General features: G+C 39.2%; 2 protein-coding genes across 2 annotated transcripts; both read left to right on the top strand.

The window, feature by feature from the left end:
- The first annotated feature begins 157 nt into the window (after positions 1-157).
- On the top strand, positions 158-5133 carry ap5m1 (adaptor related protein complex 5 subunit mu 1). The gene is made up of 8 exons (XM_065288610.1): positions 158-479; positions 1009-1675; positions 3323-3550; positions 3669-3808; positions 4075-4160; positions 4244-4356; positions 4497-4593; positions 4683-5133. Exons 1-8 carry the CDS (start codon positions 412-414, stop codon positions 4763-4765), a joined length of 1482 nt encoding a protein of 493 aa, XP_065144682.1. The 5' UTR covers positions 158-411; the 3' UTR covers positions 4766-5133.
- A 3343-nt stretch (positions 5134-8476) lies between these two features.
- Positions 8477-14177, top strand: naa30 (N-alpha-acetyltransferase 30, NatC catalytic subunit). Its single transcript, XM_065288611.2, has 4 exons — positions 8477-9502; positions 10454-10577; positions 11685-11740; positions 12283-14177. Exons 1-4 carry the CDS (start codon positions 8723-8725, stop codon positions 12418-12420), a joined length of 1098 nt encoding a protein of 365 aa, XP_065144683.1. The 5' UTR covers positions 8477-8722; the 3' UTR covers positions 12421-14177.
- The last annotated feature ends 1293 nt before the right edge of the window (positions 14178-15470 follow it).

The following is a 15470-nucleotide window of genomic DNA, read 5'->3' as shown; positions in this document are numbered from 1 at the left end:
ATGTGCTATGTGCTTGCGAACGGGTCTGGGATCAGTTGTTATGTTTCATTTGACCGTCATCAAAACCAGTCAGTTTTGTTAAGGCTGATCCCACATCAGCTTCGCCTGTTTCGAACACGACGCAGCCACGCCCCAAAATGTCACGTGATGTCTGAAAACAGGAAGACATGGCTGTCAGATGAGAGTAACATGACAGAAGCGTTCCTCTATCCGGTGTATTTTACATATTTAACATGTTTCTTGACAATCTAAATTGGTAACTCAGTGTAGAATTATGAATAATGATTATTCTAGGTATTATATAATTACTGGCGTTAATTAATAATACGTTTATCGCATACTTCGCTAGATGCCTGCACTTTTATAATAGTCACAGTCTCATACAGATAAATCAGACAGACAGCAGCGTCAATGAGTATACGAGCATTGTGGGTTGTCTCTCACGAGAAGGGTGAATCTGGGAAAGTGCGGTTTTCCAGGTAAGCTCGCTGTCTCTGCAATTCACCATATTTGAAATGGACTAGTGCACTATTTGCCATTTTTAAAGTGATAAGTGGTTGTGTTCAAATAGCATGTTACCATACTACCCATACTATATGCTGTATAAATACTATATGAAGTGTGTAGATTTTTTAATGCAGTGAACATGACTTTCTATTTTCAGAACTACATTACTATTTTCATTAATTATTTGATCAGACGAAAGACATTTTAACTACTAATCGACACAACTTCACTAAATAAAAACAGTGTAGCCCAATAAAAAAAGTATGGTTGATACACTTCTAATGGGAGGTCAAGTTGACCACACTGCATTGTGGGTTGTAAAATACTAAATATTGGGAAAAATATTATGAGTGTTATAAGTACATGTTTCAGACATTTTTCTTATATATATTTTTTTTAATGATCACATGCTCACTGATGTAGACTTGCTGACTCCAAACAAATATGACAGCACAGAAGGTTTGCCCTCTTATTGTAAGTTGTTTGTTTTTGTTTTTTTAGACGGTACCCAACAGTAGAGTTTCGTGCCAAATCCTTGGCTGGAGCTCAATATGTGGCTGTTCCAGAGGACTGTGTTTTACCTCAGCTTCTGCTGACAGAATTAGGGCAGGTGGATGCTGACAAACCTTACGTAGACATACGGGATGACTGTGCCCATCAACAGCGTTCACCGGCTGTGGAGCTCCACGTGGATGGCCTGGTTGGGAGAACCCTCTGGCCTGTGCTTGCTGTCACTCAAGGAGCATTAATCTTAGCCTGCCTTCCGCTCGTGGAAGCCCCTCCTGAGCCCCGGCCACCTCTCCCCAGCCTGGCCTCAGTCTCTCAGGGCTTAGCTCTGTTGTCAGGCCTGCAGGATTTCCTCTGTGGGGCTGGAGGTAAACTACCAGAGCCTGATGTGCTAGCATCACGTTTGGCAGCCCTTCCCTCGGTGCTCCTGCAGATTTGCCCTTTGGGACGGCCGCTGGATACTCCCCCTTCGGCTGGAACCATGCCTGCTTCTGTGGCTCCAAGCCCAGGGGGGGCTCAGAAGCAGCCAGCCTGGAAAGCGGGGGTCCATCGTGGAAGGGCTGTAGTAAGTGTGGCACTTACAGAGAAGGTGAGGTCCATGCAGTATGGCAAGAGTACCCAACAGGATCTGTGGGATGTGTACGGCATGGTTATGTGTAAAGTTAGTGGCCTTCCTTTTTCCGTTCAGATTTTTGTGTTATTAAAGGAACACGCCCACATTTTGGGAAATTAGCTTATTCACCGTATCCCCCAGAGTTAGATAAGTCCATACATACCTCTCTCATCTCCGTGCGTGCTGTAACTCTGTCTGACGCAGCCCCCGCTAGCTTAGCTTAGCACAAAGACTGGAAATGCATGGCTCCAGCTAGCAAACTGCTCCCAAAAAGTGACAAAATAACGCGGACATTTCCTATTTATGTGTTGTAATTTGTATAGTCACATCGTGTACAAATAACAAGCTCGTATGAGACACGGACATCTTTTAGTCGTATATTGCTGGGAACTATATATTCTCAGGCGCAGCGCTGCTGCTGGGGCGGAGTGATTTGCTCGCAGCACCTGAGTGAGAAGCCCCGTGGTGAGGAGCAGAGAGTTCGCTCAGAGTTGGAGTAACGGAGTTAGCGATTGCTAGGTAGTAAATTTATTACAATCATGGGTGTTTACTGTATTGTAAAGAGCTGCAACAATAAACAGGGGAGACCAGGTAATACCATGATGTTTCACAGAATTCCAACTAAAAACGCTGACCTGATGAAACAATGGCTGCTTGCTCTGGATATAGACCCACACACACCTGTAGCCACCATCAAGGGCTATCGTGTTTGCTCAGAGCATTTCAGAGAGGATGACTATTTTCATAAAATGGAATTTGCTACACGGACAATGAAACATGTGCTGAAGGATACGGCCATCCCATCTATCGTACAGACAGGACAAAGTGGATCACCTGCGGCTACGGTAAGTGTCCCGTTATGTTCGATGACTAGTTTACTGTAGAGTGCCATTAGCTAGACGTAATATAACGTTAGTGACACTATTACATGAACAGGGTGGTCACTACTATTGCACTTCCCGGGCCCTATGTAATTTTAGTAATTATTATGTTGTCAAGAACGCGCTATATCGCCCGAGTAACAAACGAACGGTTTTTGAGGTAACTCATTACTGTAGCCTTCACCTGGCTGTTGAATTAGAGGGGGAAGATTTGTGACCCTGTTTGTACAATAGTTGCCTACTGTCTGTGGGTTCATTGTGCAAAAACAATTTGCTTTGTGCTATTACTTTCACCTTATTCTATAATAATAATAATTTTTATTTTATGTAACTTAGCGCCTTTCAATGTTATTTCTCAAAGCGCTTTAGAAGTATGAAGCAAGATAAAAAAATAACGGGTCTCACTCAGGTGCTGCGAGCAAATCACTCCGCCCCAGCAGCAGCGCTGCGCCTGAGAATATATAGTTCCCAGCAATATACGACTAAAAGATGTCCGTGTCTCATACGAGCTTGTTATTTGTACACGATGTGACTATACAAATTACAACACATAAATAGGAAAATGTCCGCGTTATTTTGTCACTTTTTGGGAGCAGTTTGCTAGCTGGAGCCATGCATTTCCAGTCTTTGTGCTAAGCTAAGCTAGCGGGGCTGCGTCAGACAGAGTTACAGCACGCACGGAGATGAGAGAGGTATGTATGGACTTATCTAACTCTGGGGGATACGGTGAATAAGCTAATTTCCCAAAATGTGGGCGTGTTCCTTTAAGATATCTAAACACTTACAATTTTTTTTGGTTTTCTCTTGGCATCAGTGTGAGGTGGAAGGTGTTTTGCCCAATGTTACGGTCACCCTCACTCTTCCACCAAATGGCTCGCCACTGCAGGACATTCTTGTCCATCCGTGTGTGACATCTCTAGATGCAAGCATCCTCACCGCCTGCAGCGTGGAGGAAAATGATGGCTCTGCCTTTTCAGGGCCATACAAGTTCCCGTTCTCACCTCCTTTGGAGCTTTTCAGACTCTGCAGTTACACTTCTCAGGTAGATCTTCTGTTATTAATAGGTTATTAAATGTTTTTTAAGATGTGTATTTTATTTATCATTTATCATATACACACTACTACCTAAGTGTTTTAACTGTCTAATAACTATTTATTAGGTACCTGTGCCACCAATTCTTGGCACCTACCAACTGAATGCAGAGGAGAATCATCTAAAGATATATGTGGTCCTGAAACTCCACGAAAGTGTCAAAAATAGTTTTGAGTACTGTGAGGCACACCTTCCTTTTTTCAACCGGTAATAGATGTTCACATTCTTGCATAGCTTAATAAATTAAATTTTAAATAAATAAAATAAGTTAAATAAATGTTAAATTTTGTTAGTAATTTTATACTCCACATGTGCTAGGTGACACATTTAGAGAGATTTTTGCAGTAGATCTGAATATTGCCAGTGGTTTAGAATAGCATAGTGCTTTATAATGGCTTTAGTAGGTTCAGTGTGGTCATGCTTATATATAGTAGATTACATCAGTTATTACAACAGTGCATGCTTCTTTACAGGAATCTGATGGGCAACGTGGAGGTCAAAGTGAGCTCAGGACAGCTTGAGGTGTCAAAAGAGAAGAACCTGCTGGTTTGGGTCATTGGCACGTCAACTCTTAATATTTCAGTTTGTTGGTAATTATTTTAAAAAATTAACATAAATATAACATATTTCTTATGTCCTCAGGTCAGAAGTTTCCAAAGTCTAGGGAAGTATCGCTGGAGGGGACTGTTCATTTTTCAGGGACTGTTGCTGGACCAACAGATCCTCTCTGCACAGGACTCACTACTTATATAAAAGTGAGGAAGCAATAAGGGTTATTAATTTTTCTATTAGTTTATCTTATTCCATCATTTCAAATTATTTTGTTGCAAAGATAGATTTTTTTGTTAAATTCATCTTAAGATCTAATAGAGATGTAACATTTATCCTTTTGCAGCTTTATTTTCGTATACCAGATTTAACTTTATCTGGATGCTGTGTGGATCAGCACTCTGTGCAGGTATACTCATCTGCTAAACCACGCATTGTCACAAGTAAGTATTTTACGATACATCATAGTAAGTACAGGAAATGTCTTGTGGTCATAATATGTAACTTTTTATAATATTTTTCTTTCTGTAAGCACGAGAACTGGTCTCTTCAGAATACTACATCTGGAACTCCACAGGGGATGCTCCTGTCTCCTCTGGTCTCATGATACTGTGACAGATTGTGACTCAATAATGCACCAGTTGCCTTAATAAATGAACACCAAGGTTTATTGCAGATGTTAAAGAAGGATCGGGTTAAATGACCGTAGATTCTACAGTGTTACCGTTAATTTACAGTATAGACTGCATGGTCTCTTTTAATACAGTTTGTCAAAATGAAATATTACCTTTTCAATGAAATACATCATGTATATTGTTTATGTCTTTGCCAATGTATGTGCATTAATTTATTTCAGTATACTGATACATAATTAATAACTGAGTATTTTATACATATTAGAAAAGCTTTAAATGCACATGTTTTAAACTTATCTTTTCTAATAAGAGGTATGAAGAATAAAAATTAAATTAACTTTTCCTTTATTTTGATAAAGGCTGAGCCCTGAGTGTTTTTATAAGTGTTCAAGCTTTGGTTTTCCCTGTTAGCTGTTCGGCTGGTTTATATGGGGGCTCCTTGAGCTCACACACAAGAGGACTTTGGTCCTGTGTTTGTTTAATGAGTTTGAAAAGGGTTTATTCTGATGGGAGAGAAAGAGAGAGACTGCGATTGTTAAAGGGAAATACCAGACTGGTATCCAGAGAGGTACTTAATTAGTTTCCAAAGTGACCCATATGGAGGTCTCTCTCAAGCCTGTCTTGGACTTTCTCCTCACCAACAAAAGCAAGTTAACAGAGCCCTAAAAATACCAGTCATCCACATTACAGCTAATACACACTTCATTTTTATAACAGAAAGTTAAATTCTGTGACTTCCATAACAAAAAAACAGCATATGTTTCTGGCCAGCAAAATGCAGCCAATACTGCAAATATATGAATCGTCTATGATTAAGCTTTTGATGAGTTGCGTTTGGCTGTCAATAAGGACAATTCCAATAGAGAAGACAGCAGGATGATGATAGTTCAGCTGGAGCCGCATAAGAGCTCTCCACTGAAGCAGATCTTTGTCTGGCAGATTAATTGTCTGCCATGTCTGACTGCCTGTGTCTTTGCGAAAACTAGAATGGTCTGCGTTCTCACAAGGATTTTCTCTTCAGAACACAGATCATGATCAATCTTATCATTGGAGCCTGTCTCCTATAAGATACTCTTTATTTGTTGGGCAGCAGACAAACTTAAGAATGTTCACGCCACTGTGTATGCATCTGTCTGTAGTGTCCCTATAGCTCAGTTGGCAGAGCATTCCATTAGCACCACAACAGTTGTGGGTTTGATTCCCAGGGAACATGTATAGTATAAATGCAAATTGGCTTGAAAGCACTGTAAGGTGCTTTGGATAAAAAATGTGTGTATAATAAATGTGATGTAAATGCCTCTACATTCAGATTATTTCTCTAAAAATGTAATGCACCGGTATATCAGCCAATAAACGGTATTGAGCGTTAAAAGCAATATTTTACACTGTCAGCTATTGGCTGATAATTTCAAAACTAATATCATGGCTGATACAATAGTCATGGCTAGAAACATTTAATGTTCATTATTAAATGGGACATATAATGAAAATCTGACTTTTTCTAAGTTGTATAATTGGGTCCCCATGCTTGTATCAACCTAGAAAATGTGTTAAAGAACAACCCAGTAATATGGTTTTGATAAACCATTTTCTGCAATGTGAAAAAATATGTCATTGAAATTTTGATCCCCTTGTGATGTCAGAAGGGGATAATACCCCCCCCCCTTAATCTGCACTATCCAACCACGACCCTGCCATTTAATGCAAAGATCAACTCATTTGCATTTAAAAGGACACACCCAAAATGGCAAATTTTTGCTCACACTTACAAAGTGTCGGTTTTAACATGCTATAATAAATTATCTATTGGTATTTTAAGCTAAAACTACTCTAGGACATCAAAGATGTATTTGACATGAAAATGTAATCTTAAGAATTTGGTTAATGCAAATTAATATAATCACAAACCTATAGGTATCAGCGTCGGTATCAACATATATCAGTATAAATAATAGGCTATCAGTGGAAAATTTTCATATCGGTGCATTTTTAATAAATATTTCTTCTGGACAGTTAAATGTTTCTGTAGCTCAACTGGAAAAGCATTGTTTGTTTCTTTTAATTCATGTTTATGTTCAACATAATGCATTTTATTCCATGGTTCACATACACAGCAAAAATTGGAGAGTTATTTTCTGAGCTGAATTCAACAACTAAAGAGTAAATAAGAGTAAATTGTTGTTCAGACTCAGAGTTGGAGTTAATTGAGTTAATCATGCCAGTTTTAACCCAACTCCTTAGAGATGTAATTACACTTCGCCCACACATTTCAGCCTTTTGTTTTTATGTGTTCTGCAGATTAAATGGGAAGTAAAACCATTAAAAAAATTATGCTCATGTGATGCAATCTGTAACTTTATCCTTTCTATCTCTATCTCTGTTTAAAACCTAAAACTGCATTTTACATCTTACTTGTAGAGTTTGCTGGCTGTTTTATTTAAGTCACCATCATTAGATCAATGTTTGCATTTCATTAGCTCATCTGCATTATAAAGGACACAAAGTGGTACATTTTTGCATGCACCTTTAACATGTTATAATAAAATATTTTGAGATAAAACTTCACATATACACTCTGGGGACACCAAAGACTTATTTTATATCTTAAAAACAATATCATAATATGAACCCTAACACTTTTGTAAGTCAAAGAAACTCTGGCCTAAAGATCACCTATTTCTTTGCTAAAAACAACATTATTTACAATGTGTTCATGTGGTTTATGGTTAAAGAACACATAGGTTTTAAAAGCTCTGTGTCCCTGATTGGCCAGCTAATCTGTACGTTGTGATTGGCGTGAATACCTCTGACGTCAGAAACGTGATGCTCCTTACCATGTTTGAAAGATTTGGTTGCTAACAGAAGTTAACTTACAGGCTGTGAGTCCGAAGCAGGTGGAATTATGATAATGTCGGTCTTGTTTTACCAATCCCAGGAAGTTGCCTACAATCTGTGTGTTTGTTGTAGTTCAAGAAAATAGATTTACGTTGGAGACCATAACTCGCGTCATCATTTACTTTGGGGTATGTACCTTTTGCATATCTTAACATGTACTCGTTAATACACACTTACACACCAAAGGAAATTTTAAAATGTGAATCAATAGGTGCTCTTTAAAAATGTAACACTCTTAAAAGTGTTCATTTAACTTTGATAAGTGTGGAGGCGGAGCTATATAAACTCTGAAAAAGTGTTGCCTTAAAATTCTATTTGAAAATTCTATAGGTTCCGATTTGTGATGGAATAGCAGGAACCCTGTAAAAATTGTGTAAAAAGTAAATTTAAAAAATTGGATAAAAATGAAGAGCTAGCACATGCAATTATTGAACAGGCCTATTTGACTATCAGCACAAATGTTTAATAATGTAGTCTGATAATTATTTATTTATTAGAATTTTGCCACAATTACAAAACTTTATAAATATCATGAATATAAAGTATTAATCTTGAAGACGTGAAGTCCAATGGGGCACAGAAAGCAAATAATTGGATGAATAGGTCCATCTAGTGGCTTTTCTTTAAAAATGGATTTTGTCAGGCCAGACTGAAATGTAAAATATTTTTATGTAAATGTGTTTAGATATCACAGAAAATGTGCATTTTTATAAAAATATATTTTTTAAAATTAAAAGTGAGTCAGACAATCAGACTGATATTATGGAAACATAATAATAAAACTACATTTCCCATCACCCTTTCCTGTAACGCGCTTTAACACAGTGTCGTAAATCACCCGCTCAGCTTTACGGCAGATAATAGGCCAGTGTGGAGTGTACTGAGTAATGGCAGGAACAGACACGAGATAGTCCACGAACTGTCCTTTATTCCACAGTTATCGGATATCAGCAGCTGGACGGACGACTGTCTTTGCCGTCGTTTGCTGTGAGAGGCCGATTCCGACCCCGTTTCTCTCATCATATTAACTGTATGCAGTGGAATGGCTGAAGTGCCGCCTGGGCCTAACGCACTGCCTTCATCCCCGAGCGAGATCACATCACTGCCCGTGGACGGCTGCACCTTACTGGCGAACGATGGGGGACTGGACATCATCACCCCCGGCCCAGGACCGTACCAGCACGCCAACGACCACAAGGCGATCGTTAAATCCAACCAGAACAACATGCATCCCAACGCATCAGGCGCCCAGTTTCACTCAGCCCAGCTGAACGGGGTCCAGTGCAACCACACTCACCTCCAGAACCACGTCCAACACCGGGCGACCGACAATCAAACCGGCGCTTCTGATCATCATCATTCTGGCACCGGTGAAACACAAGGCGATTATACGGAGAAAAACAATTGTTCGAGAAGTAAACGTTGTATCGATAAATCACAGAACCAGTCGCCGCCGAACAACGGGATAAATTGCACTGATGGTATGACTATAACGGAGTGCGGATCTTGTCAACCGGAGAGTGGTGTAAGTAGCAGGACTGGCTCAAAAGATCAGGGTCAAGTGGCGATGGACGGGGTCGAGCCAGGCCCGGGCCCGCACGGCGCTGGAGTAGAGCATGCGGCGGCCACTGACAGCTCTCCGGTGGCGGAGATGTCGAGACTCGCGCTGGAGGAACACGACGAGTCCATCAGATACGTGAGATACGAGTCTGAGCTACAGATGCCTGATATTATCCGCCTTATTACTAAAGACTTGTCTGAGCCCTACTCCATATACACCTATAGGTACTTTATTCACAACTGGCCTCAGCTCTGCTTTCTGGTATGTATCATGTCATTCTGTTATTTCTCATCGTGCTGAAGAGATCAGCCATCTGTCTGTGTTATCAAAGCACGTGCAGTATGCGTAGTCCTCTCACAAAACGTACCACGATACATTAACGACATCAGATGCTAATAACGTGATGCTTTATTGTAATACCACCTTGGTTATAGAGTACAATGTTATTAACATGATGCGTAAATGTGTGTGTGGTAGTTACCATAGTCTGACGAAACGTCGTGGTTTTATTGAATATATTTGAAATAATATAAGGGTTTTTACGTTTAGGGAGCTCATTATAACCAGTCATAACGTCAAAGTACTAAATGTGCAGAAACTGATGTATGACAACATTACTATATTTAATGAAACATGGTAATACTACTGTACATTTGTTGCCACAATGTTAACTTAAATATCAATTTCCCAAATGTTTGCCTAGGTTCAGTCCATGTTTAATTTAAAAAGATTAGACCCATATTATTGTGACAATTGCTGGCACTGAAGGGTGCCATGGTATTTTATTTATTCAAGTAACAATAATAAATTTAGCCGGTATAAACTATTAGGGATAGGGAAATGGTACAGTGGAATACAATTTGTTTGGACATTAAACATGGCATTATGATGGTATTCTTGTGGGATATGTAAATACCATATTAAACCTGATACAATAACCAGTTATGATAGATTATTTAGGTTGTCATAATGACATTGAACTAACCATTGCAATGTAAAGTAGTCATCTTATGTTTTATCTGTGGCAGCCATACCATAGTTTCCCCTAAATTTACCATATAAAGACTGTGATACATAAGTGTCTATATAAGTGTGGCTGGTGTGATTATTTCAAATCGAGACTATGATGGAGGTATGTGTCACTGTTATTCTCATGCTTTTAAATAAGCTTATTGCACTGTCATGTTGACTCTTCCTTCTGGTGTTTCACAGGCCATGGTTGAAAAGGACTGTGTTGGTGCCATTGTATGTAAGCTAGACATGCATAAGAAGATGTTCCGTCGTGGATACATTGCCATGCTCGCCGTGGACTCCAAATTTCGAAGGAAAGGCATTGGTATGTAGCTGACTGACAAAACGCAGTAGCCAATGTCTCCGAATAGTAACAGGCATTGTCTCATTATTCGTCTATTCAAATGGTCTCCATTTATTTACATTTTAATTTTATATTTTTTATGGTTTTTACTTATTCAAAGCAGCATACAAATTAGAGCACATTTAACATTTTGTCACTTTATATAATTCATGTTTTTTGAGGAAATGGGTATAGGCTTTACTGTCAGTTCATTTACTGTCATATGTAGCTTAATGCTGCGTTTACACCAGCCGCGGTAGAGGCGTGAAGCGCAAGTGATTTTAATGTTAAGTCAATATGAAGATGTGTTGACGCGCTTCTGGAGGTCTAGTGGCGCGGATGAGGCAAATTGAGCGCCTGGCGCGGTACGCGCAATACACGCGAATGGTGCTGTTTGTGCATTTTGCGTTTGATGCGAATTGCCGGCTGACGCCCGAGTTGAAAAATTTGAACTTTGGTGTAATTTCACGCCGCGTTAACCAATCAAGAGCCTTCTTGCTGCTGTGGCAGCAGCCCCGTCCGGAGTCACTCATTCAACCTTAAGGAACGCTTGATATTGTCCGTAAGCAGTCACCCGGAGCTATACGACTTATTTCTATAGAGAAGACAGGAATAAAAAGGACCTCTCTTGGAAGAGTGTCAGTGAGGACATTGGGCAACCTTGTAAGTTGTTATACACATTTCACTTTTGAGTCACATGACGTTTATCGACCCGCGCCGTTTATTTCCCCCCTACAGTAAGGTTACCAAATACAAACCGGTAACAGACAACCACATAGCACTTGCCCCTCCCACAAGAAGCGGATTTTGCCTATGATGCGCGTCAAATGCTTGCTTTTTCCGCGCGTCTACTTCGCTCTACACACGCGAATGCATTCAAACTGTTCAAGCGGAAACTAGGCGCGGTAGATTTTGACGCCTGAAACGCGGTTGGTGTAAACGCAGCATAAAGGTTTGTTTTTTACTTTGTTAGAAATCATTCCGCATCTGTTTTCCATTCCTATTGTATTAAATTGCATTATGTACCATGTCTTATTGATTATTTATAAAAAAATTAATAATCAAAAGCTGTACTTTTGCTTTTGTTAGGCACAAACTTGGTAAAAAAGGCCATCTATGCCATGGTGGAAGGGGATTGCGATGAGGTGAGAGAGTAATCTAGCTATGACTTCATAAGACCTCATAACCCTCTTATGTTTGGAATGGAAAGATATTACCCTACTGCATACTTCTTGGTAGATGTCTTCGTTAACGTACGTACAAAAATTGATTATTGCGAAAATATACATTGCGAAAATGTAATGTCAGTGCTATTTTCATGCTACTTTATCTGAAACATAAGATAATTATTCAGTCCTGATTTTCCTGACGGGTTTACTGATAATACCTGGATAACTGTACTGTGTTGTTATTTTTTGCCACTACCCACAATTTTTACTGCATTCTGAAATACGGTAATAGATGGAATGTAATTAATTTGTACACTGCTTTAGATTTTGTCATAGGTTATTCATGTAATACACATAGAAAAATTCACAATGTCCTTCTAAAAAGGAAAATATGGTAGTATTCCATTCCAAACACACCCCATCATCTGTATTTCTTCACTTGCTTTACAGTTTTTACAGTTAAGATTAAAATCTGCACTTTGCACATAATGTTTGTGTGTGTTTGTATCCATCTACAGGTTGTGCTGGAGACCGAGATCACCAACAAATCAGCCCTGAAGCTCTATGAGAACCTGGGCTTTGTCAGGGACAAGCGTCTGTTTAGATATTATTTAAACGGAGTGGATGCACTTCGGCTCAAACTCTGGCTTCGCTAAATCAAGCTAATGGGTTCCTTAAGTCTTTCTTCATCCCTCTGGCATCCTCTTCCTCAGCCCTAGCCCACCTACGGCTCAGATCATCTGCTTCCCCTGACAAGACACTCAACCTTTGCTGAGCCACAAAGGGGAAACTCTGAGGGAAAATTCTACAAATCATAATAAAGTGTTTTACGAAGGTTTTGTGCGAAACAAAGAGAGATTATTGCAAAAAAGAAAAACGTGAATACAGAGAAAGTTGGGTACTAATATTACAGTGACACTGAAAAGGAAAGTGTGGTGGATCTGCTATCAGGCGTCGATAGCCTTGCGTATTTGCGTCAGGCGTTGAAGACCGGGAAGAACGGTTCGACGGTGTCGGCGAAAACGAAAGCAAAGAATGCACCACACATCTGTTGTTTAATTTTTTATAAACAATCACAAACCAGGATGGAGATGCGTTTAAGCCGACTCAACGAGAACTTCTCTCGAAATCAATCTTTTTTTTGTTTGTTTTACTATTGTTTATCTTCTAAATGAGGGTGCACGGGAGCATTGCAGGTTGTGATTGTATTGGAGCCTGTTGCTTTGCATTGTTTTTTTGTGCATATGGGGGTCTGTGGTTTATTTTACGTGTTTATTTTATGTTTTGGAAAACACTGAGCAGAGCTCTGTCCGCTTTAGAAGCTTGATCAAAGCGACGTGACTTCAAATTACAAAAGTCAAACTAGCTAACGCAAATATGCGAACACGTTAACTGCGAAACCGTGTGGATGTTGTCTCTGCTCTTTTAAGGCGGTCAAATTAGTATGCCATGCTGAATTGTGTGGATATTTTTTGTGTGTTTGGAGGCAATTGTTTGATTAAATTTATGCTACTTAGATGAAAATTTTGTTATCACCAACAGTAGCTGAACAAAAGTGAATTACCAAGATCAGCCAATCGCCTCAAATTAAGTATTCACAATTCATTTTCAGTCATTTTTACCACAGTGTTTAATATTCATAGCTAAGAATCTAGATGCATCACAACAGCCAGAGACCATAAATATTTTTTTAGCATTTGCATTGCTAATTGTTTTGCCCAAACTCCACTGTCGCAAGTACAGTTACTCACATTATGCTGACCTAAATCAAGACAAATAAACCTCAAACTGATGCACTTCTCATTTTTGCACTGATTTAAGAGGGTGAATTCTCCTTGTGTGCCACTGCCTTAGTTAAACAGTAGGGGGCAGCATATAAATCTTACCAGCTCAGTTGTGCTATGTAGGAAACATGCTTATTGGATACAAGTGGGTTTAAAGAGACCGATTGGTTCTGGTTTGAGACGTGAAATGAATGAGGTCTATCGATAATTTGCAACACAACATTTTAAATTTAAAAATGTAAAATTTCTCTGTATAAGGGTGGAAAATGAAGGTGGTTCTAGATGTTTTTATTGGATTGTATTTAACAGTAGTGTGCTGTGGCAGGTTGTACCATCACTCACCCGCACTGTAAAGTATATGTCTATGTCAAAGAAATTATTAGTTTGTGTTCCCATTCATTGCCCATGGACCCCTTGTTGCTTTGCTGCTGGCTTATGAGTTCTTGGAAACCATTGCATTTGTTTTTTCTCTGGTTTGAGTGGGAAACAGGTTTTTGATTTGCTTAATGTACATACGGACATTTGCTTTGTGTCGTTTTCGATTATCATTGAAGTTTCCCCCCACACAGCTGCTGTGCTCCATTGTTGATAAAAATGAACATGTTGCTATAAATTTGCGCTTGCATTCACCGGTTTTTCTGATGGATGATTGAGAGAAATGTATGCTTCTTTGATTGGTTTCTGTTTTGTTTCGATTTAGTTTTTTTAGCCCAAATTGTAGTACATCTTTCACATCTCCACAGAAAACCCTGAACATGCCAGTTTGGCTCAGGAGTTTGGTTTCTTTTTGGCCGTCTTTTATGGATCCAGTGGTTGTTGTAAATCAAAGTATAATTTAGAGCCATTTAAATTCTTGTTTGTATTTCATTTATGGACTTCTGTGAATTGAAAAGCAAGCTTGATTTGCTACCATCTCAAATGTTTGATGGCAGATGTAAGTTTAATGTAAATTCAATTACAAATTTGTCACCAGATGCCAACCTAGACAGACTGTAGTGCTTTTTTGGCTACCAGTCATTTGCCATCCTTTGCTACTCAAAAATTCCCACATGGGTTGATTGCTTCTTTTTTTAAATTGTAGTTGGCATGACTCTGATCATGTTTTTGCACTGCCATTTTTTGACTTTGATGGGCTGCTTACAGTTATAAACCACAAAGGTCCATAAACATTATTAATGATCAGCTGGCAGGTTCTAGCTGGGTAAGATGACGTGGACGCTAATTTGACAGACTGCATTGGGGAATCATTCTATAAGGGGACTCATTTTGAATCTGCACTTGTGGCTAACTCTCTCACCATCTCAAAAGGTGAAATTTATGTTGTAGTTGGTGTTGCTCTTTCAACTGATGATCTGGACAAGCGTGACCTGCACCTCAACTTGGATCCATTCTGTTGGGGAGAGGAGAAACTGTTTGCATGTTGATGACATTTTTCTCCACCCCTTCTTCTCCCACTTTCAAAATGTCTAGCGAAGTTTCTTTGTTTTCAAGTGGACAACAGACCTGGTTTAAAAATTATAAATAAATTATTTGATTTTTAAACAAAATCAATTGCTTGTTCTTTATGCATGGAGAGCTTGCGACTCATGATGTTTATTGGATTTCATTTAATACATGATGCATTTACTACATGCTATACAGTGGGCTGCTCAGTGGATAGCACTGTTGCCTCACAGCAAGAACATCCCCGGTTCGACCCTCGGCTGGGTCTCTGAGTCAGCGTGGGTTTACTCTCACAGTGCAAAGTCATGCAGGTTTACAGAATTAGGTTAAAATCACAAATTGTCTTTCTTCAAAATGTATAGATTAATTTGTGAATAGATTAACGGGTTCTTTCCATGAATATAGCTATAGATGCTGATATGGCATTTGGAAATAATAAACAAATTAACACAGTCATTTAATAATTCCAGTAAAAAGAA

This window comes from Paramisgurnus dabryanus, chromosome 17 (genome assembly GCF_030506205.2).
Source record: "Paramisgurnus dabryanus chromosome 17, PD_genome_1.1, whole genome shotgun sequence".
NCBI classification, from domain to species: Eukaryota; Metazoa; Chordata; class Actinopteri; order Cypriniformes; family Cobitidae; genus Paramisgurnus; species Paramisgurnus dabryanus.
Note: the sequence above shows the minus strand (reverse complement) of the source record. Positions and strands in the feature narration are given on the sequence as shown.